The sequence below is a fragment of the Callospermophilus lateralis genome, unplaced genomic scaffold (genome assembly GCF_048772815.1).
Source record: "Callospermophilus lateralis isolate mCalLat2 unplaced genomic scaffold, mCalLat2.hap1 Scaffold_323, whole genome shotgun sequence".
NCBI classification, from domain to species: Eukaryota; Metazoa; Chordata; class Mammalia; order Rodentia; family Sciuridae; genus Callospermophilus; species Callospermophilus lateralis.
This window is the reverse complement of record NW_027513809.1, coordinates 1,365,200-1,387,065: the sequence shown is the minus strand read 5'-3', so window position 1 is coordinate 1,387,065 and position 21,866 is coordinate 1,365,200. Positions and strand designations below refer to the sequence as shown.

General features: G+C 31.8%; 1 protein-coding gene across 1 annotated transcript in view; it reads left to right on the top strand.

The window, feature by feature from the left end:
• The window catches only part of LOC143389434 (A-kinase anchor protein 9-like), a 72,677-nt gene that overhangs the window by 16,233 nt on the left and 34,578 nt on the right, over positions 1-21,866 (top strand). Inside the window, exons 3-8 of the mRNA XM_076842497.2 lie at positions 3,750-3,995; positions 4,516-4,560; positions 8,117-8,170; positions 8,759-8,914; positions 9,687-9,884; positions 14,270-16,630. Coding sequence (XP_076698612.2) covers positions 3,750-3,995; positions 4,516-4,560; positions 8,117-8,170; positions 8,759-8,914; positions 9,687-9,884; positions 14,270-16,630 — 3,060 coding nt within the window. The remainder of the gene's footprint in view (positions 1-3,749; positions 3,996-4,515; positions 4,561-8,116; positions 8,171-8,758; positions 8,915-9,686; positions 9,885-14,269; positions 16,631-21,866) is intronic.

The window sequence follows — 21,866 nt, the reverse complement described above, 5'->3', positions numbered from 1 at the left end:
GTGCATCATTTCAGTATCAGATGGTTATCTAATTGATTCAGATTTTTTTGCTTATCTGCTAGCTTGCCATTTTTCAAATTTAAAATAAAACTAAATAGTTATAAATAATTGAATACATGATACAATCTTATTCCTCTCACATTTTTATAAAACAGTAGTCTTACCAGAAAGCTATTATGGATATTATTTTTTATGAGAAACTTTTTGTTCTGTTTTGGTTTTCTTGGTGGAGGAGGGAGGTTATAGTGAGAAGGATTTTTTTTTTATGTTCTTATTCATTTATTAGCCATTTTTGTAGTTGGTCTATTTAATAGTTACAGTAATTCCAATCATATATTTCCTCTTTTTAAGGAACAAAGAAATTCACTTAGTCTCATTCTTTTATCTTTCACCTCTTAAGAGTGATTCAAGTAATTTGAAAATTGTTCATTTTAATTTTGAAACCATCGAACATTTTAATAAAGTAGAATTAGGTATGCCTTTTATATGATCTTGCTTAGTGTGGTGACTTTTCAATAAAAGATAAATTATCCTTTTAAAAAATTCAACATAGGGGCTGGGGATGTGGCTCAAGTGGTAGCGCGCTCGCCTGGCATGTATGCGGCCCGGGTTCAATCCTCAACACCACATACAAACAAAGATGTTGTGTCTGCTGATAACTAAAAAATAAATATTAAAATTCTCTCTCTCCATATCTATCTATCTCTCTCTCTCTCTCTCTCTCTCTCTCTCTCTTTGCCGCAGTCCGGCTGCAGCAAACTAGCCGGGGGATGACGAACAACTTGTGTACGTTGATACAGCAGGAATGGGAGCCGTTTATTGTAGGACAGGAGCAGTATTTATACATTCCACACAGCTTATCTAATTAACATAAACTAGATACAGCAGTCAACCAATCAGGAATCTCCACATTTAATGGCTCACTGGCGTTATGTCACAAACCACTCCCTCTGGCAAAATGCCAGGCACCCATCCAGACTCGTTTACAGACTCTAACATCTTTTTAAAAAAATAGATAAAAAGTTCAACATATATTTATTTAATATTGCTCTAGGCTTTTAATATATAGAAGTAGGGAGGAAAAAAAATCCTTGCCCTCATGGGGTTTACCTTCTGGTTAGTTTTTCTGAAAAAATAATATGACTCATATAATGAGTAGTATAGGCCTAGAACAGTATCTTTAATTATGTTGTAGAAGTGATTCATTCTAAATACTATAATGGAACTATTTCTACTTTTTATTCCATATCTGTGTGCTTCTTTTTTGCATTTAGTAACAGATATTAGTATTTTGGAGGGGTTTTTTTTGTTATTTTGTTGTTGTTGTTGTTGTTTAAATCAAACTTTCCATTCTTTATTTATCTATCTTTCATTTTGTACTGATGGTTGAACCTGGGCCCTCTGTGCTTGCTAGGCAAGCACTCTACCACTGAGCCACATCCCCAGATCTAAGTCATTCTTTCTATAATGCAAAGTTAATAATTTTTTCCTTTGTTATATATTTGATATTTGAATAAATATTAGATATAAATTATTGATATAATCTAACACTTGGAATTTTAAGCAAAATCTTCATCTTTGCCTTGATAAATTTTGCTGACTAAATATATTCTGATGCAGAAACGTGATATTTCAAGAAGTTTCTGAAATTGAGTATAAATATTATAAATGTTATTATTAGTATTTATTTTTTGGCATTGCATTCTCTCAAAGGGATGTTTTTAAATAATGCTCCTGGATTTCTGATTCTATTTATAGATAAAGTATTTGCCAATATTCTAGTTAGTTTATTTTTAAGAATGATCTGCTATGCTCCAAGTAGTTCAAGTACATTTCAGCAGCTTAATAATGTGAAAATAGAGGCAACTGGTCTTGCACCTGTTCCTCAACACACTGGGTAGTTACTAAATAACTGGGAAAAATGTTAAATGTCATATATTTTTATTCTCTGTAAGTATAATCATGAGCTATTTCTGACTTATGAATTAAATATCTTTATTAAGGGAATAGAACTTGTTTATATGCTTTTCTTCATCTACAGCAGATAATTTAAGTATAAAATGTTATTTATAAATAATGTATTTGCCACATATTTTGATAGTAACATTAGCAAGATTGCTTTAATACTTTAGATAATAAGAAATTTATTTGCTGTCTTTGTAATTGGTCTGGTTAAGAGTTATGGTAATTCTAGGCATATATTTCCTCTTTCTAAAGCAGAAAGGAACTTACATGAGGTCTTTTTTCTCCTCTTAAGAGTGTTCAGGAGCTCAAATTAAATTTAAGTCTTTGTCAGTAGTTGCTTTATATAAAAATCAGAATACTTACTGTATTTAAAAAAATACAGTAATAGCTTAGCAATATATCCTTTGCCTAGCACATGCAAAGCTGTGGGTTTGATCCTCAGTACTACATAAAAATAAATAAAATAAAGGTATTGTGTCCATCAAAAAAAATTCGTAAGAATAAATAAATAAAATGTAAGTGAGCAATAGGAAAAATACCTGTAATCTGAACTCCAAATGTAAACAAAAGTTGTTAAGGTTGTAGTTTTCCAGAATTTACCTATGCCTATGAATATAATGATGTTTAAATTCATACTGGATATAATCATTGAAAGCTATGAGCCTGAGACTTGCCTTATCTTTTAAAAAATGAAGTGTAATTTTCCTTTCATCAAAAGAAATAGATATGCTACAATACTACTTTATACCTGCTATTATATCACAAAGTCTTTAATAGCAATTGCTTGCATTGGCATTTTTAATATAAGTTCACCATAATTAGTTCTAGTGTTACCTGGTATATAATGTGTACTTCTGATTTTAGGTGGTAAGAAAATATTTTAGGTCTTAAAAAACTTTGGATAGTATAGTAAGAAAGTTTTTACCTTTTTCAGTTTTCTTTCTGTTTATGATAATGAAAATCTGTTTGATGCTTGTCTCTCTTTAACAGTCTTTTATTTTGTCCATTTTTTTCATAGCCTTCAGCAACCTCTTACTAAAATTTCAATAATAGATTTATCATTTCTTTTATTTTCAATTTATCTCTTAAAAGAAATAACAAGTGATATTAACTTTCAATTTATGCCAGAGATTACATCTCCTTTTAAAATAAATTTAAAGAAAATACACTGTTTAAAATATGTTAAGAAAATGATAACATGTCGGCGACTAGGATTTGGTACAAATTCTGATGATGACAGACAAATGATAAAGGGTAGAAAACACTGCTGTTTAAAATTTTAAGTTACTTGTAAGGTTTTTCCCACTATAAATATGGTTGCATTGAGCATTTGTATAGCTAATAGGCTAATTATCTTTTTTGTATAAAAGATAATTATAAACAATATCTTTTGTATAAAGTAGTAGACCAGAACAAGTGTGTTTGGAGCTCCTTGTTTTTGTGTGTATTTTCATATAATCTTAAATCCAGAGATTATACTGTGAATGAGAGTCCCTCTATTCCCCTATTCTAGTTATAGAATAGTTTTTCCCCTAACTCAGCTAATTTCCTCTTCTTTAGACTTGACATGTTCATTTCGTACCCCTCAATATTTAATAAGTTCATTCACAAGTACCTAGTTTTACAACCTTTACAACCCGAATATTCAATCCAATAGTTATTCTGAAACTGTGAAGTCATCTATATTATTATCATCGTTTTAATTTGGTGATAGTTTGATCTTTTAAATAAAGTGATCCCAAAGAAAAATTATCATTGATATTAATGATACTTTTTTCCTGTAGCTTGCCCAGTTTCGACAAAGAAGAGCTCGATTGGATGGACAAAACCCTCATAAGAAGCCAAAAAAGAAGAAAACCTCAAGCAGTAAAAATGATGTTCATGGCTTGAATATTGATCAATCAAAGAGTGAGGAGATGTTCACAAATAGTTCTCAGGGTGTTGGATCAGCCGTGATGCCTGAATCCACAATAATGAGAACTCTAAACAATGAAGAAATGCTTAAGCATGAGGAGGTCTTTTCTATTGATGTAAGTATTCATCCAGATTTTAAAACATTCTACCTCTAACTAGAAAGTAGTGGCAGTGAAAAGTCATTAACATCCACCTGAGGGAAGCTTGACAAAGTCATTGACTTTTTAGCATCAAGAACTGATGATTCTTATAAAGAACTTGAACTTTTCTGATGGCATGTTAAGGATTTACTTTTATTTAAAAGAGTTACATGAATTAGAGGAATGGTGTCTTTGATGCTTTTGGCTTACAGATGACATCTACTATATATGTAAAAGTTCTTGGTACTTTTGTATTTATAACAATGCCTTGTTATAAACTTTACATGCATTATTATAAGTCATTATAATTCATAATGAAATGAAATTTTTAAAGATTTGGATAATTTTTACTAGTTTTTTAATAGTATTTTTTTGAATTTTCTATCGTTACTAACAGCAACGTCTTAGTAAAGCAGGATTTTTTTTTTTTTGTAAAGTATGATATTTAGCAGGGGAAAAATGTCATAATTGTAATCATGTTTTACTTTTGTTGTAGCCGGAAAGTGAGATTTCAACCACAGCAGAAGATTATACTTCGGAGGTAAGACTAACATATCCCAATTAAAAATGTCATAGATAAAATTGATATTTTTTTTGAAATTATTGATTTTTTGTACTTTATTTCTTATAAATTTATATGCTTCTGTATATATTTAATATAATTTAAGGTAACATAATATAATATAAATGGATTGAAAAACTGAAAATAATATTTTACTGCTGTATCTTTTTCCAGTGGTTAGCTAAAGTCTTAACTGTTTGAATTGCTTAATTCTTAATTATATAGCAGCCCTATCTTGGTTTTTAGGAAAGTGAGTCTGCATTTCTAGGATCCATGACCATTTTAAGATAGCCATTTAACACAGTAAAAATTTTATAATTAGTATGATTTTTATAGTAATGCTTTTTACAAATGTTTGAATACTAGTGTGTGTATATATATGTATGTGTGTATATATATGTATGTGTGTATATATATATATATATATACACACATATATACACATTTATATATATAAATGTTTATTGGAATTAATGTTGCTGTAGTGTTGTGCGTGTGCATGGGCATTGAACTCAGGGCCTTGTACATGCTAGGAAAGCACTTTGTCACCAAGCTACATTCCCAGCCCTTTTTCAGTTTTATTTTAAGATAGATTCTCACTAAGTTGCCCAGGCTATCTTTGAACTTGTGATCCTCCTGTCTCAGCTTCCTGAGAAGATAGGATTAACGGTGTGCATCACCATGCCTGACAATGATGATTTTTATTTTAGGTGATAAACTATACAATAGGCATTGGTCTCTTAAGAAATACCTGCCTTCTTTATATGTTTGCAATAAGTATCACTTTGTTATCTTATTCTTTTTAGATATGATTGTCATTTCTTTGCTCCCAAGTTTAGAGTACATGGAAAATTATTCTTTACTCTGAATGTTTAAGCAACTTAGTATATTTCATAAGTCTGAATTTATTGTAGGCTTCTAATAGAAAAACTATGTCCTTTTTTTAAGAGAGAGAGAGAGAGAGAGAGAGAGAGAATGAGAATGAATATGAATCTTTTTTGTAGATGGACACAACACGATGCCTTTATTTTATTATTATTTTTTAATGTGGTGCTGAGAATCAAACCCAGGTCCTGCCCATGCTAGGCAAGCACTCTACCGCTGAGCCACAATCCCAGCTCAAAAAACTATGTTCTTAAATTAACATATTAGTTTTTATTTTTGTTGTTTGAGTGTGGGTGTGTGTTTGTTACTGGGGATTGAACCCAGGGTCGCTCTACCACTGAGCTACATTCCCAGCTGTTTTTATTTGAAACTTACTTGCTAAGTTGCTCAGGCTAGCCTTGTACTTGCAAACCAGAATTATCTCAACTTTTTCCATGGTGTGGTTCTCTGAGGACCTGCCTCTGAACATCTCCCAAGAAAATGCTTCAGCAGAGAAAAATCTTGAAAGTCATTCACAAAGACATTGTTAAAATTTGCCTTGAGCTTTTTTCTGAGCTGGCACAAAATAAAGAAAACTACAGGGAAAAAAATTTCAGAGGCATTCTCTTAAACTCTCTAAAACCTAGAAGCTCTGAGGACTCCCAATAACTACTGATGCCTTTCTGAGCTGCTTGACTATCATACCTCCCAGTCTGGAGGTGAGATCACTTTTCTGTCAAAAATGTCTGTTGCCTGAAGGAGACTCAGGTCTCATCACTGATGAGAGCAAAGATCAGATAGCAACTCTGCTTTTGTGGAGTGGAGAAACAGGGCTTTCAGTTTGTATATTGATGAGTATTATATGCTGTAGCTTGGGGAATTTGGTGGGAAGGCCTGCAACTAACTAAAGATGAGGATGAGAAGAATGAAATGGAGGAGAGTGAGGTGAAGTTTGAGAACTCTTCTGCAAACTTATGAAAAAAATCTTAGATAAGAAGTTGAGAATCTTAGTTATGAAGGTTGTGACAGTCCTCCAGTAGGCTGTCTTCAACCTGCTGCATTGTGACTAGCACTCAGGGCTAAACAGCGAACTCAGAGCAGATCATAACAGTCCAGGCACTTCAAGACAACTCTACAATGGGCAACATGATGGCCAGAAAGTACTTGGAGATAGATCCTAACCAACTCATTGTGGGGCAATATAAATATGTTTAAACTGAATTAGAGGAGAACTAACAATGGGCAACATGATGGCCAGAAAGTACTTGGAGATAGATCCTAACCAACTCATTGTGGGGCATTATAAATATGTTTAAACTGAATTAGAGGAGAACTAACTGAATATTTGCTATAGAGGTATTAGATATAACTATTATACTGGATAAATAATTTATGTAATACTGATAACATGGTATTTGACATGATCTTTGATGATATTTACAAATATTCATTTTATTACACTGTTACTTCAAAATAGAAATTTTAGTGTGTACTGAAATTAGAATGTGTCATTTCTGAGTCATGAAAAACTAATTGAAATTTAGAAGTATTATAATTTGAAAATTATCACAAGTGACTTTATATCTAGAAGTAGTATTCTACATTCTTGTGGTTTTTCACCAATTACAATAATGTGTTAACAAAACTTGTTTTTTTGCCTTCCCTTTAGCTTTATTTCTCAGAGATTATTCTTAGAATAAAAGTAGAGGAATCAAACTGATTTTTTAAAAGTCTCTTAGTTAGGACCCTCTCCCCCTTTTATTTGGCAGTTGTGGGTATTGGGCCTTGCACATGCTAGACAGATGCTCTACAACTGGGCTACATCTTCAGTCCTAGGATTTTTACTTTTTAATGTGTCATGGCTCATACAGACTTAATCCTAACTCTAGACATTCTGACTAGTCTGTCCTACATATTTCAATGTTAACAATTTCATTCTCCTGGGTTCTATTAACATAGAATTGTGAAGGCTTAAGATATGGGCAGGAATGTGGGCAGGAATGAAGTTGGTTTTTGTATTCTTAGTGGTAAAAAGGCAATTAAATGATTAATTGATAAGAAATTAATTTCCCACTCCTTAAACCCTATATACATATTCTATCATCCTCCTTTCTCTTACTACAAAATATCTGTTCTACAGACAAGTGGTGATATGTTAAAGAAAGCCCCCACATCTGTCTGGATATGCATGACTAGCAATAGTACTATCCCCAGAGGAAAGTTTTTAGGGGAGTGTTCTTTACCTCTTTATTTCCCTTGGCTTGCTTACTAGCCTTTAATAAAATTTATACCAGTAAATGGTTTTATTTGAAAATAAATAAGGCTTAATTTTAAAAATATATTTAGCTAATTTTAAGGAAGCATTTTGTAAAAGAAGATCTAGTAACTTGAAGCTTTTAGTTTTCTTTCTGAAGACTAAATAGGAACTGCACTTAGAACTTCAGTTAACTTAAATGAAAGTGTCTTTTGCATTGTAAGAACTTAGATGTTTGAGGAATGATTGGCATTTGATATGCCTCTTAGATACTTCAGTTAAATATAATTACCATATTTGTTTTGCTATTAAGGCATTTTTCCCTAGATGTAAAAGATACACAGTTAGTAGAAATATTATTGTTAGGTAAATAAAATTTGGTCTATCATAATATATCAGGAAATTGTTTTTATACAGGTAAATGATTGCTGTAATGTGGTGAAAACAGGAAAGCCTACCAATTTATTAATGGTACAGTATATAAAACTACTCATGATACTAATATTTTTTATTATTTAAAACCATTTGACTTACTAACCAAGCTTTCTCCTGTATGTAATTCTTTCTGTATGTGATTTCTAAAAGTTACTAGATCTTCTTTACTGCTTAACAAAACAAAGTTACCTCATTTTTATTATAACATGGAATTGGAACAAAATTTGCAGATATGCTGTTTAGGGGTAATGTCACATTAATAGCAAACCAGATTACCATAGAAGTGAACTTCAAAGTGAAGAGTGATGTTTTAAAGTGGATTTTGCTATGGAATTCAATATTTGAATTCCTCTCTCAGGAATGTTGCTAGTACTGAATTATTAAAAATATTGGATTAATTTAGGAAGAAGAATGTGGTGTCATTGATTCTTATTCTGAACAAGGCGCACACTATAGTGAGACTCACCTAGAGTTGATAGAAAACGATTTAGTTGGAAAACCTGTAAGAATTCCACTGATGTGTTTTGAATCTCATATTTTTTAAAAAGTTGCTTGTAACAATGATAACCAGTTTTATGTAAAATATAAGCCTAGAATGTAATTATTTTCACTGATTTCCTTTAGTTACAAGAATTTGAAGCAGCAGTTAAACAAAGAGATAGTATTATCACACAGCTCACCGCCAATTTACAACAGGCAAGAAGGGAAAGGGACGAAACGGTGACAAAATTTTTAGAGTTGACGGAGCAAAGTCAAAAATTGCAGATTCAATTCCAACAAGTAAGTATTACAAGTAGAACAAGACTTACTCGATTTTTATAATGAATTTTTAAATTTTTTCACTTTCTAGGACAAATCTGTTATAAAGCCATTTGTTTATTCGTACTGGAAAAACTAGTGAATAAGTGTTATGTTAATCAAGAATTTAATTTATACTTCTTGGGTAGTTTCTTGCTGTTGTTTTCTTTGTACTTCTTCCCTGTCTCTATTTAAAAATTCTACAAAGTCTTATCAGGTGTATTTTTGCAGAAATTTAACCTGCAGTTACACCCTACTTTTTCCAACCCTGGTATGGTTTTATGTTAATTAGGTTCTCAATTATAACTAGACTGACAACTGGATATATTCCATTTATCTTTAGTTGGAACTATAATCTAATTGCGTTAAACAAAAGGGAGGAATTTAAGGTAAGAATACAGGCTTGTTTATAGAACTTAAGGGCAGAAATACAATCAGAACTCTGAGAGAAATTGGAACTAGAGTTTGAAAAGTCATCAAGAATCCAGGAAGAACTTTCAGTCCGCATTTTTCTCTGCCTGTCTGCCTGTCTTATTTCTCCTATCTTCTCAGCTTTATAATGTGAAAGGTAAATTCTTTGGCTCATTACCCAAAGTGCACATGACCTATCAGCATGTTGACAGCATGGAAACTTGTTGACTGAGATAGTAAGCCGATGAAGTGAGCATAGTTTCCAGAGAACCCCTGTGGGCTGAGGGTACAATAAAGTGTCACTTCAAAATTTAATATTTTGAGATTTCTTTCTATTTTCAAGTTACAGGCTAGTGAAACTCTACGAAACAGCACTCGCAGTAACACAGCTGCAGATTTACTGCAAGCCAAACAACAGATTCTCACTCATCAACAACAGCTTGAAGAACAAGACCATCTATTAGAAGATTATCAAAAAAAGAAAGAAGACTTCAAAATGCAAATTAATTTCTTACAGGAGAAAATTAAAGTATATGAAATGGTATGTGTGTCTTAAGGAAGTCAACCTACTTGTAGCAGCTTTGTAATTAACGTTAAAGTTTTTAATGGAGGTGTTTATCTTTTTTTATGCATATGCACCCAAAATTTCATAATTGAGACAAACTCTTTGAGTATATAAAATAATATATTTCAAAAACATTGAGAATTTCGTAGTAATAGTTTTAAAGATGATACTACTCATTACTCTGCTCCTTAAAAGTGATCTGCCTATGTTAAACTAAAGTCTCAGGAGAATCTATTTTTATGACTAGGATTTTTATCCTTTTTCCTCCAACTAAATGTATTTCTTCTTATTTTAGCCATGATTATAAAATTCTGAAAAAGAAAATTTGTAAATTTAAACTAGAAAAAATTGTGGTTGATTCTTTTTATTCACTTGAGTTATATTCCAGTTTGGGGGAATTATTTAGTCAATAAGTGCTCCTGGTAGGAAATGTATCACATGGATTGTAATCTTTAATCTTAAAAGCAATTCATGCTAGTGGATTCCATTTTTTTGTTTGTTTTTTTGAGAAGTTGAAGTTCAGATGTGATTTGCCTGAAGCTTCCCCATTAACAGGTGCCAGAGTTGAAATTCTGAGCTCCTTGCACTACACTGCACTCTGATCCTTGCCATCTCTGTCCTCTTTTTTGCTCTGTGAGAGCTGAAACAAGGCAGTGTGATCACCGTGTTTGAATGTAGCTGAACATCATTTTACAGTAACTCAAATTTCTTTCCATCACTCTGTGTGTGTCTTCAAATGTCTATGAAAGCACCATTGGTATGGATTTGTGGGTTTCAAATAAATTTGAGCAAGTAGGCAAATACAGAATCTGGGAACAATGAAGATGGAGAATACATATAATACAGCATATTTTATAAACCAGAAGATTCTACAGGAAGTTGAGAAATTACCAAGACAAGAATATTGTTTGGATAACAAAAGCCTTAACTAGCACTTATTAAGTACTTACTCTATAACAGGCAGTATTCAAAGCCTCTTACACATATTAATGCATTGAATCATCACTACAACCCCATGAGATAAGGGTACCTTTATCATTTACAAATGATGGTACCAAGACAATGCAAGATGAAGGAAATAATCCAGGTGCAGAAGTGATGTATTGATAGAGCCATATTTCAAAGCTCAGTTATCTGACTCCAGAGACTCCTCTTTGAAAAATAGGAAATGTACAAATTAAAATTATGAGAAGGGCATGCTTTTCAATTAAGGTAATTTAAAGATTATGCAAGTGTTTACAGAATACCTATTCTGTAGTAACCCTTGCAAAAGATATATGACGGACCTTAAGATGTCCCCTTTCTTCCCTGAACCCATGGAGAGGTGCGGCATGTACACAAGTTACCACAAAATAAAAAGTAAGTGCAGGTAACAAGTGTTATGAATGTTTTGACAAGGTCTGAATTATGAGGAAAAGATTCAGGGTAGACATCAGCAGGGAAGTAATATTTGAGATAGATCTATAAACTGGAATAATGTGTTATTTATATTTTGTTTACCCATAAATTGGTATAATATATGGAACAGCTATTCAATACCTATTTGGTAATCAAGAGAATTGTTTATGAATTCATGACAAATAGAGATAGGCAGGATATTCTTTGTGGGGTATGGAGTGGGCATAAAGACCCAGGCTGAAATGATGAAAATGTATAGGGAGCAAAAAGTAATTTACTTAGAAAGCAATAGGCTTTGGAATTGTCTTTCTGGAGGGTAAGAGTAGAAAGACAATCGAGGCCTAAGTTGAAAGTGCCTGGATCTAGGATTTTATTATTTCTTATTGTCACTAGGCAGTATAATTTCAGATAATCTAAAATTTATGTAATTCATTTTAGTAATGAAAATAAACTGTTTACTTGAATGTTAGCAATAATACTTTTATTGTTCTTATTATTATATTTTAATTTCTCAGTTTTCAAAAAATTTAATCCCTTTGAGAAGTAGTTCTGTCAGAGCACCTGAAGTAACTATATTGATAGTCAAAGGCTCATTATCCTAATCCTCCAAACCTCCTGTGTTATAGTAGTCACAAACAGGAAGTATATTATTCCCCACTCTTTCAGGTGTAGTTCTAAAAATAGAGGTTTCCTTGACTGAAGGGCTCTCAGTTTTGTAACATAGAACAAGTGATTTAAAACCATGTAATTTGAAAAAAGCTAAACAAAGAAAACTGTGAATTTGTGGTGTTTAATAGTTGAATGAAGAATTATGGTTATCATATTAGGTGTTGGACAGTGTTGAATTAAGTTATTTTCTTTTATGAGGAGTGTTCCTTTCATCTTATAGAAAATCAGGAAATAAAATTATAACAGATTTTTATATCAATGTTAACATTTTTCAAAACTAGTTATTAACAGTTTAGCTAAAATTGACCATCATGAACTGATTTTACTTTTTTAAAATTTTTTTTTAGTTGTAGATGAACAAGATATCTTTATGTATTCATTTATTTTTATGTGGTGCTGAGAATTGAACCCAGTGCCTCATGTGTGTGAGGCAAACACTCTACCTCTGAGACCCAGCCCCAGTCCTGATTTTACATTTTATATAGGTTCCAAATGATTTATAAATTTCTTTCTAGTATATGAATATATTTGTATAAAGCTCAGTAAAAATAAAATACCTTAATTATTTTATTTTAACCTCAAACACGTTCTGGGAGGTAGAGGAAATTTATCTTTATTGTACAGATAGAAATACCAGGATTAATAGATTACACTAATTTACTAATGTTGCATTCTAGTGTAGAAATTAAGAAGGCTCAGCACTTGGTAATAACATATGATGTAATTGGAAAAGGAATATGTGACACTCAGACAACAGCTCATAGTCTCACTCAAGAGGCTGCACAAGATAACCTTGGTTTATGTAGTGCAAAATTTGGCCTTTATTTGTTAGGCTCAGAAGTCATATTTTTTTTTCTTGAGCTATATCAGAGGTGAATTAGTTCAAGAGGTTAATGTTTAAGTCTAAATATAAGACTGTGAATTTACAATGAGAAATAATTATCACAAACTTCAGATTTTAAGCTCATTGGATTTTATATTCTTTCTATGGACAGATGAATTTTAAAAGCCAGGTAATAATTTAAAAAGTTGTTTATTAAGTATTAGATGAAAGGGTGTTGGAGGAATCAGATGTTCAGTGGCATGAGGTTGAGATAACCTGTTACATCCATCTCAGAGTAGTAATGTTCATGTCTGTAGACTAAACTTCTTAAATGCTCCTTGCTGTAACTCCCAACATTGTTTTCTGCATTCAGTATGGTTTTTCGAGAGGGATCAGACTTCTAAAAGGTTGATGGTGCGTTGGTCTTCTTCCAAGAACTATACTCAATTGATCAATGCCTACATTTTCTTAGTACATTTATTCAAGGCGCCTAAAAGTCCTGTTTGGCAAGGACTCGTGTCTCCTTAAGATAACTTTACTTCCTTACCTATATTTTCATCAGTTATATGGATTTCACTTATTTCCTTGGCTTTGGGACTATAGCTCTTAACTGTTTAATGAATATGCGTTAATATGTCTTGTCTTAGCCTAATCTCCAGTTCCAAAGATAGGAACTGGGGAAAATTATCTGATGGTCTTTTATCTTTCTGTGTGAACTGTGGGTCTAAGCCCAAGTTGGTATGCTGTAAATATACAGTAGTGGTCTTAGGTGTCACTTATTGTTCAGTCACTTAAGCATTGCATATCCCTAAATTTCTGACTCACTTAAAACCCCAGGAATAAAGTTAAGGAAGACTTTAAGGAATCCACTTTAGTTCTTGTTGTTGTTCTCATTTTATAGCACTTGTCCATGAAATACCTTCAAATCACTAGAATCCAGGGGAGGACCGGTATTTATTTATTTATTTTGTTTCTTATGGGAATCCAGGGGAGGACCGGTTTTTATATTTTTGTGTCTTCTGAGAGTGTCTAGATAGTATGTAGTACTATAACTAGCCATCAGAAATACTTATATTTAGAATATTGACCAGTTAATAAGAAAAATGAAAATGTGATAGTTTATATAGATATTTTAGTCAGACTGGTTTTTGTTTTGTTTTGCTTTTTTGGTGGTGCTAGAAATCAAACCCAAGGCCTCACACATGCTAGGCAAATTAGATTGCATTTTTAAATTTAAATATTTAATCACAGCACAGTGTAAGAGAAATTTCTTCCCAAGAAGGGTAAAACTGTTATATTGTTTGCTCATATGTACTGAGTCCTAGGTCTCCTTGTACTGGGAAAAATGGGGGGGGGGGGGCAGGCCCAACAGTTGCTTTTTATAGAATTTTATAAAAAGGAGACACCCATAAGAAGTTGCCAGAAGCTAAAAATGTCATTCTTATATTTTCATTTTCTTTTCTTTCTAAAGGAACAAGATGAAGTAGAAAAGTCAAATAAAAAAGAATTACAAGAAAAGGAGGCGATCATCCAGGCATTAAATATAAGAATAACAGAAGAAGAAAAAAAGAATCTTGAGCTAAAGGATCAAGTTACAGCCACTGAAAAATTAATGAGAGAATTACAAGAACAAATTGCAAGTATGAAATTAGAGCTGGCTAATTCTAAGCAAAAAGAAAGACAATGTTCTGAAGAAATAAAACAATTAATGGGTACAGTTGAAGACCTTCAGAAAACACATCATTACACAGATAGCCAGTTTGAATCTGATGTGGTACAGAAAATGGTGGAACAAGAAATGCAGAAAAGATTAGAACAACTCCGAGCAGAGATGGATGAAATGTATGGGCAACAGATAGTACAGATGAAACAAGAGTTAATAAAGCAACACATGTCACAGATAGAGGAACTTAAAGCACAACATAAGGAAGAAATTGAGAGTGTTTTAAAATCACATTTAAATATTACAATTAATGAAGATCAAATAAAGTTAATGAACGTGGCAATAAATGAACTGAATATGAAATTACAAGATACTAATGCGCAAAAGGAAAAACTCCAAGAAGAACTAGGAATAGTTTCAGGAGAAAAATCTACTCTGCAGAGACAACTTGATGACCTTTTTGAAGAATTGAACTTTTTAAGGGACCAAATTCAGAGAGCTAGAATGATAATAGCTGAACAAGAAAGTCAACTGAATGAAGCACGTAAGTCCCTAAGTACAGTGGAAACTTTAAAAGCTGAGATTGTTCTGGCATCTGAATCTAGGAAAGAACTAGAGTTAAAACATGAAGCAAAAGTTACAAATTACAAGATAAAACTTGAAATGTTGGAAAAAGAAAAAAATGCTGTATTAGACAGAATGGCTGAATCACAAGAAGCTGAATTAGAGAGGCTGAGAACACAGCTCCTATTTAGTCATGAAGAAGAACTTTCGAAACTAAAAGATGATTTAGAATTTGAACATCGAATAAATATTGAAAAACTTGAAGATAGCTTAGGCATTCACTATAAACAGCAGATAGATGGCTTACAAAATTTAATGAGTCAAAAGATGGAAACAATGCAATTTGAAAAAGATAATTTGATAACTAAGCAGAATCAGTTGGTTTTGGAAATTTCAAAACTAAAAGATTTACAGAAGTCCATCATGGATTCAAAATCAGAAGAAATGACCCTTCAGATGCATGAACTCCAAGAGGAAATCGAAATATTAAGACAAGAAAAAAAAGAAAAAGGTACGCTTGAACAAGAAGTTCAGGAATTACAACTTAAAATTGAATTATTGGAGAAACAAATAAAGGAAAAAGAGGATGACCTTAAAGAAAAGTTTTCACAACTTGAAGCAGAAAATAACATTCTTCAAAATGAGAAAAAAGCTTTTGAGGACATGTTGAAAATTTATGTTCCTGCTGAACAAGAAGAAAAATTGATTTTCATTGACTCCAGCAAGTCCATATCCAAAGATTGCAGCTGGCAAAAAGAAATGGAAATGCTTACAAAAGAGAATGAGGCCCTCAAGCAACAGTGTATTCAGCTAAATGAAGAAATTGAAAATCAAAGAAGTACATTTTCATTTGCTGAAAAAAATTTTGAAGCTAACTATCAAGAGTTACAGGAGGAGTATACTTGCCTTCTCAAGGTAAAAGATGATTTAGAAGACAGTAAAAACAAACAAGAATTAGAGTATAAAAGTAAACTTAAAGCACTTAATGAAGAGCTTCATTTACAAAGAATAAATCCAGCTACAATCAAAGTGAAAAGTGCCATGCTTGATACTGACAAAGCTTTTGTCGCAGAGGCATTAGAAATCTGTGAAGTTGTTGAGAAAGATACAACAGAACTTATGGAAAAACTTGAGGTAACCAAGCGAGAAAAGCTAGAATTGTCAGAGAAACTGTCTGATCTCTTTGAACAATTAAAACAGAAACATGGTGAAGTTAATTTTCTCAGTGAAGAAGTCAAATCTTTAAAGCAAGAAAAAGAGAAAATTCTATTGAGATGTCAAGAGCTAGAACTCCTAATTAACCATCATAGAGCAGAAAATATAAACATGTGTGATGTTCATTTAAGTCCTTTACAAGATGGAATGGTAACTATTATAAACAAGGATTCTCAAGGATCATTATCTAATGTAGGTGAAGATTTTGGAGAAGAATCAAAAACAGTAGTGGAAGAGAAAATTTCTTTTGAAAATGTGGCTATTAGAAGAGAAAGCAAGCAAGAACAGTTATTTTCACCATCAGTAACAAATGAGTCCTCACCTGGGACAGATCAATCAAGTGAAAACGATAAACTCCATCAGGAACTTTATGTACTTAAATCAGAACAGGTATGTTTACTTATTTACATATGGTATAGCACAGTGAAAATGTACATTTCATGCTAAAAAGAGTTTTCACCTTCTTAAAACAAATTTATAAAAGAAAATGAAAGTGAATTATGTAATTCTCATTTGGATCTATCATTTATCATTTAATTTTTCTATTTTTTTCTTAAACTGTTTTTCTTTTAGCTAATCTATTATGTATTCTGCTCAGAAATTAAAGCAATATTTTCTTTGTAAAGACAATAGTTTAAATAATATTGTTTAGAATCTCAACTTTACAAAAGTTATTGATTTTATAACTTAGTATTTTGTAGCAATTTCAAAGACTTTTAGAGTTTTTATTTCATACTGGTCTTTTTCAAGGTTCCACAATTGTAAACAAACTCTTTTGAGTGTTTTAGAACCTTATGCAGTTGTTCAATAGTTATAAATTCTTTTTCCTTTGTGCAAGAAAAACACTTAAGCCCTAGAGTTTTTTGAGTCTTATACCTGAGGAGGAAAAAAATAGTATTAATTCTCTGTACAGCTAAAGAAATAAAACACATAAAATAATAGATTATTTCCTTTTATGTCAGCTATTCATATTAGAAATAACAGAAAAGTCTGATGTGTATCTTCAGTATGATAATGCTAAATAAACTTTTTATAATTAAAAACATCTTTTAGCTGTAGATGGACATTTTACCTTTATTTTATTTTTTTATAATATGGTGCTGAGGATTTAACCCAGTGCTTCACACATGCTAGTCAAGCTCTCTACCACTGAGCCACAACTGTAGCCTGCTAAATAAACTTATGTGTTTCTAAAACTCAGGTAATAAATATCTTTTGCAGATATAAGAGTTTAGTGTTGAAAGAGAGAAGAAGTTAAGGAGTATATATTTCAGTGAGGAAGACAGGTAATAAATGAGAAAATAAGACAGAAATATTGTTAACAGTCTATGAAGAAATAAAACACGGTATCGTGATAAAATAAAACAGGGAAGCTCACAAAAAAAATTGAGAATGATGGGTGGGGGTGGGTGGTGGTCTGGAGATTGGAGGAATTAACACTTGAACTGAGATTCAAATGAGAGGGAAGAGGCTGCATTATGGAAATTAGAGCAGTTGTACCATGAGTAAATTTGAGGAACTGAATTGAAGGCCTATGTAGTTGAGTTTGGAAAGAGTTTGAAGAAGGAAGAAACTCAATCATAGGGAGCCTTACAGACTTTGTAAGTTTAGATTTTTATCCCTAAGTACAATAGGAAGTCATCGGAAAGTTTTCTGTTTTTATTTCTAATGACATGTTCATGTTGATGATCTTATAAAATGTGGTCATACTTTACGTTTTTAATAACTTGAATAGACCCAAGAAATTCAAATTGCTTAACTACTATTGCTATGTTAAATATTGCAAATTGTTTTTAAAACTATAAATGGTGGTAATTACTCCTAAAAAATGTCAGACATAATTTAAATTTTATTAAAAAGCATTATTCGAAGAAGACCTGAATTTGAAGCACATTTGTCAAATTGGTGAAATTTTCTTAATAGGAATTTTGTTTCTGTATTGAAGATACTTGCAATGGTATTTAGATACTCTCTCCTTGAAATTAACTAAACAAAGTGAAGAAAAGCAAGTCTGTAAATTGCTCCCATTTATCATTATTAAAATAAACCCCATCATTGATACAGAGGGGGGAGTAAGGTATTTATGCAGGTGGAGGGAAGCTCACAGAAGAAATTGAGCGGTGACTTACATAGTGATACTGTTTACTTGTCTGAAATACTGCAGAGGCAACAAAATACTCCTACTCTCAGTATTAAACTTAGTAATTAGAGCAGATATATCTCACTGAAACCAAAATACATGTGGCTGTTAAAAATTTTTAACTGGCCAGCTGCAGTGGCAAACGCCTATAATCCCAGCTGAGGGAGGCTGAGGCAGGAAGCTAGTGAGTTCAAAGCCATCCTCAGCAACAGTGCGGCAGTAAGCAACTCAGTGAGACCCTCTCTCTAAATAAAATACAAAATAAGGATGAGATGTAGTTCAGTGGTCGAGTGCCCTGAGTTCAATCCCCAGTACCAAAAAAGAAAAAGAAAAAAATAATTTTTTAACTGAAAAGAAAGAAATGAATAGTTTTGGAGTATAATTCCATATTATCAAAGAGTCTTTTCAACATTGGGGTGCAAGAAATAAGGAGTGGCAGGAACATTATAGATATTGGCTAGTTATTGATGCTGAGAGAAGCCATAAATTCAAGTGTGTGTGTTTAAAATTGGAGGTAATTATTGGTATTGGAAGAGATACTGAGCTTAGAAACATCTACTGGAACTTAGAAACCTCAAGAGAAACCATAATATCAGTTCTGTGAGTGAAGAGACACTACTATATAGGCTATATAGACAGCTACTATATCCCTAGTACCTAGAATAATGTTTTGCACATGATCAGCAGTTAATAATGTTTTACAAATGGATGAATGAGGGGTGAATAGGGGAAATAAACAAAGCCGCTTTATCAAGAATCAGCTGTGAATCAGGATAGGCCTTCATGTTAGAATGAAAATCAGAATAGCTTTTGTCGCTTGCTATTTAGCATCGTTCTATAAGCCCTAACCATTCCAAAGATAAAAAGATACATGGCATAAATAGAAGTAGATAATTCACAGGTGTAATTAAGAAATTGAGAAAAATAATCTAAGCAAAGAAACCAAAAAACCTAATGTAAAATAAATGTCAAAATTAGCCAAAAATGTGTAAGACCAATATAAATAAAATTAGAATACAATCAATTTAATAAATGAGATATTGAAATGAGTTAAGTATTAAACAGCATAGAAAAGTGTCAAGAATATCTACATTCAAAGGAAGTAGAAGGAAGGAAATAAAGAGCAAAAATAAGAGAACTTGTAATAAACAAGTGGGAAAATTTTTCAAGAACTTTGGAGGTTTATTATTTGAAAAGATTATTTACAGGTATTAGATCTCCGAAAATATGACCAAGGGGGGAAAAACACATAAGCAAAATCAAGAATGAAATAAGGACATAAGTACAGGTACCACAAGAAATTTTAAAAGTCATAAAAAAATGCTACAAATAATCTCTGCCAATAGATTTGAAAATATAAGCAAACTCTAGATGGTGTTCTGGAAGAATATAAACTACCAGAACTAATGCAAATAGAAATGAATAAGTTCAAATAACCATTAAATAGAAATGAATAAGTCAGTAATCATTAAAGAGTTGAAGTAGTGGTCAGAAGTTTTCCCTTTTGCCTCATCTCAAACCAAAATGCTAGACTTAAGACCATTTTACAAGTAATTGTTATTAACTCTCCAAGAACAAAAGTGTAATTGTCCACTAAAGTAGGATTAAAGAGAGAATGGAAAAACAAAGGAAAGAAGAAAACTGAAGAAAGAAAAACCACCCAGTTCACCTTAGAAGGCCAATATTAATATGAAGTCCTGATAGGAATTGTAAAGAAAATAAAATTGTAGAGTAATCTAACTTGTAAGTGTAGTTGCAGAAATTCCAAATAAAATATTAGCAAGTTATACCAAGAGTGGACAAATAGTTAAACATTTGAAAAAAAAATCTGTGACTGTAATCTCTACATTTTTATGTAGCAAGACAAAATCCATGATTATTTTAGTGCATCTCAGAAAAAAATACATAAAAAAAATTGACAACCCATTTATAAGTTAAAAAAAAAAAGCTTTAGGAAATCAGGAATAGCACGGAAATTTTCTAGTCATGATGCTGATTTTCATCAAAATGTTGACAGATTATATTTCTGATGGTGAAGTTTAGAAGCATTTCCATTAGAATCAAGTATAGGACTAGGATACATACCAATTGTCAACATTACTATTGCAACATGGTTTTGTAGTTCTTAGTGAATGCTTCTCCAGTTCTTGCAATATGACAAGAATAGGAAATGAGAAAAAATATGAGCAGATCAGGCAAAACTTTAAATCCAAGATAATAAGATGTTTTGAGTTTTTGTTAAGAAAGTTATAAAATATTGAAGACACAAAGACCTGACTGTGTGCTAATACATATCATATCCATAATGGAAAGATACAAAGAAAAATATCAGTTCTCTCCTAATTAATAGTTCTAGTCAAAATTACAATAAGGTTTCTTAATGAATGTGGAATACTGATTCTAAAATTGATATAGAAGAGTAAATAGCCAAGAATACTCAAGACAATCTTAAAAAGTATGTATTTGTTATCAAAACTTATTACAAAATCATTATAAACAATATGGTTTAATGCCAGGATGGTTAAGAAGATCAGTAGAATATAATGAAAAGCCCAGAACAGATCTGTATCTTGTAAAAATTTAGCAAGAAGGCCCTACAAGTCAATGAATCACTTAGTGAATTTCTACTACATTCCAGGCACTGTTCAAGTCATTCATAATTTAACAGTGAATGAAAATGGTCAAGGAAGAATAAAGTTTACTTTTTAGGGTTTAAATGAACATTAGAAAATACAGACAAATATTTCTGGTGGTCTTAAGTGCTATGAATAAAATTACAGTATGATAAGAAGATCTCCCTAAGTGTAGGGCTTTTTTTGCATAGGGTAGGTCAAGGAAGACTACTTTGGTGAGATGATATTTGAGCAGAGACAGAGGAAATCAAAAAATAAACCAAATTAGCAGAAGCTTAGAGTATTCAAAATTGTTTGGGAGGAAAAAAACAAAATTGTTTTGAGCACAATTGACTTTTGATACTAGAGGTTAGAAGTTAGGGAATTAGATCATTGTCACTTTAGGGAAAAAAATCAGGTTGGTTAAAAATGTACACATAAGAAGAAAATAGAATCTTAAGATAGGGAAAACTTTTAATAAAGACAAAGCATGGGAAAACATTTAAAATTTTTATTGTATCTTTTAAAAACAATGATGTAAAACAGATTTGAGGACTGGGACTAGATATTTGCCATGAATGTAAGTTGCAAACAAAAGCTATCAAGAATATAGAAAGAACAATTAATGTAACAAGAGGTCCAAAAACAAAATAATAATGGGCAAAAGATGTGAAAGACATGTGCCTGAATAGCAAATCAAAGTATCTAATAAACATGAAAATATTCTTTCAACCTTACTATTCAGTGTAAAAATAAAATAACATTTTATACCCATTTAGGTTGGTGAAGTTAGTCTGAATGGTGAGGATGTGAGTATATAAGTACTCAACCTTCTGGTAGCATTGTAAATTAGTACTGTTATATAAAAATAATT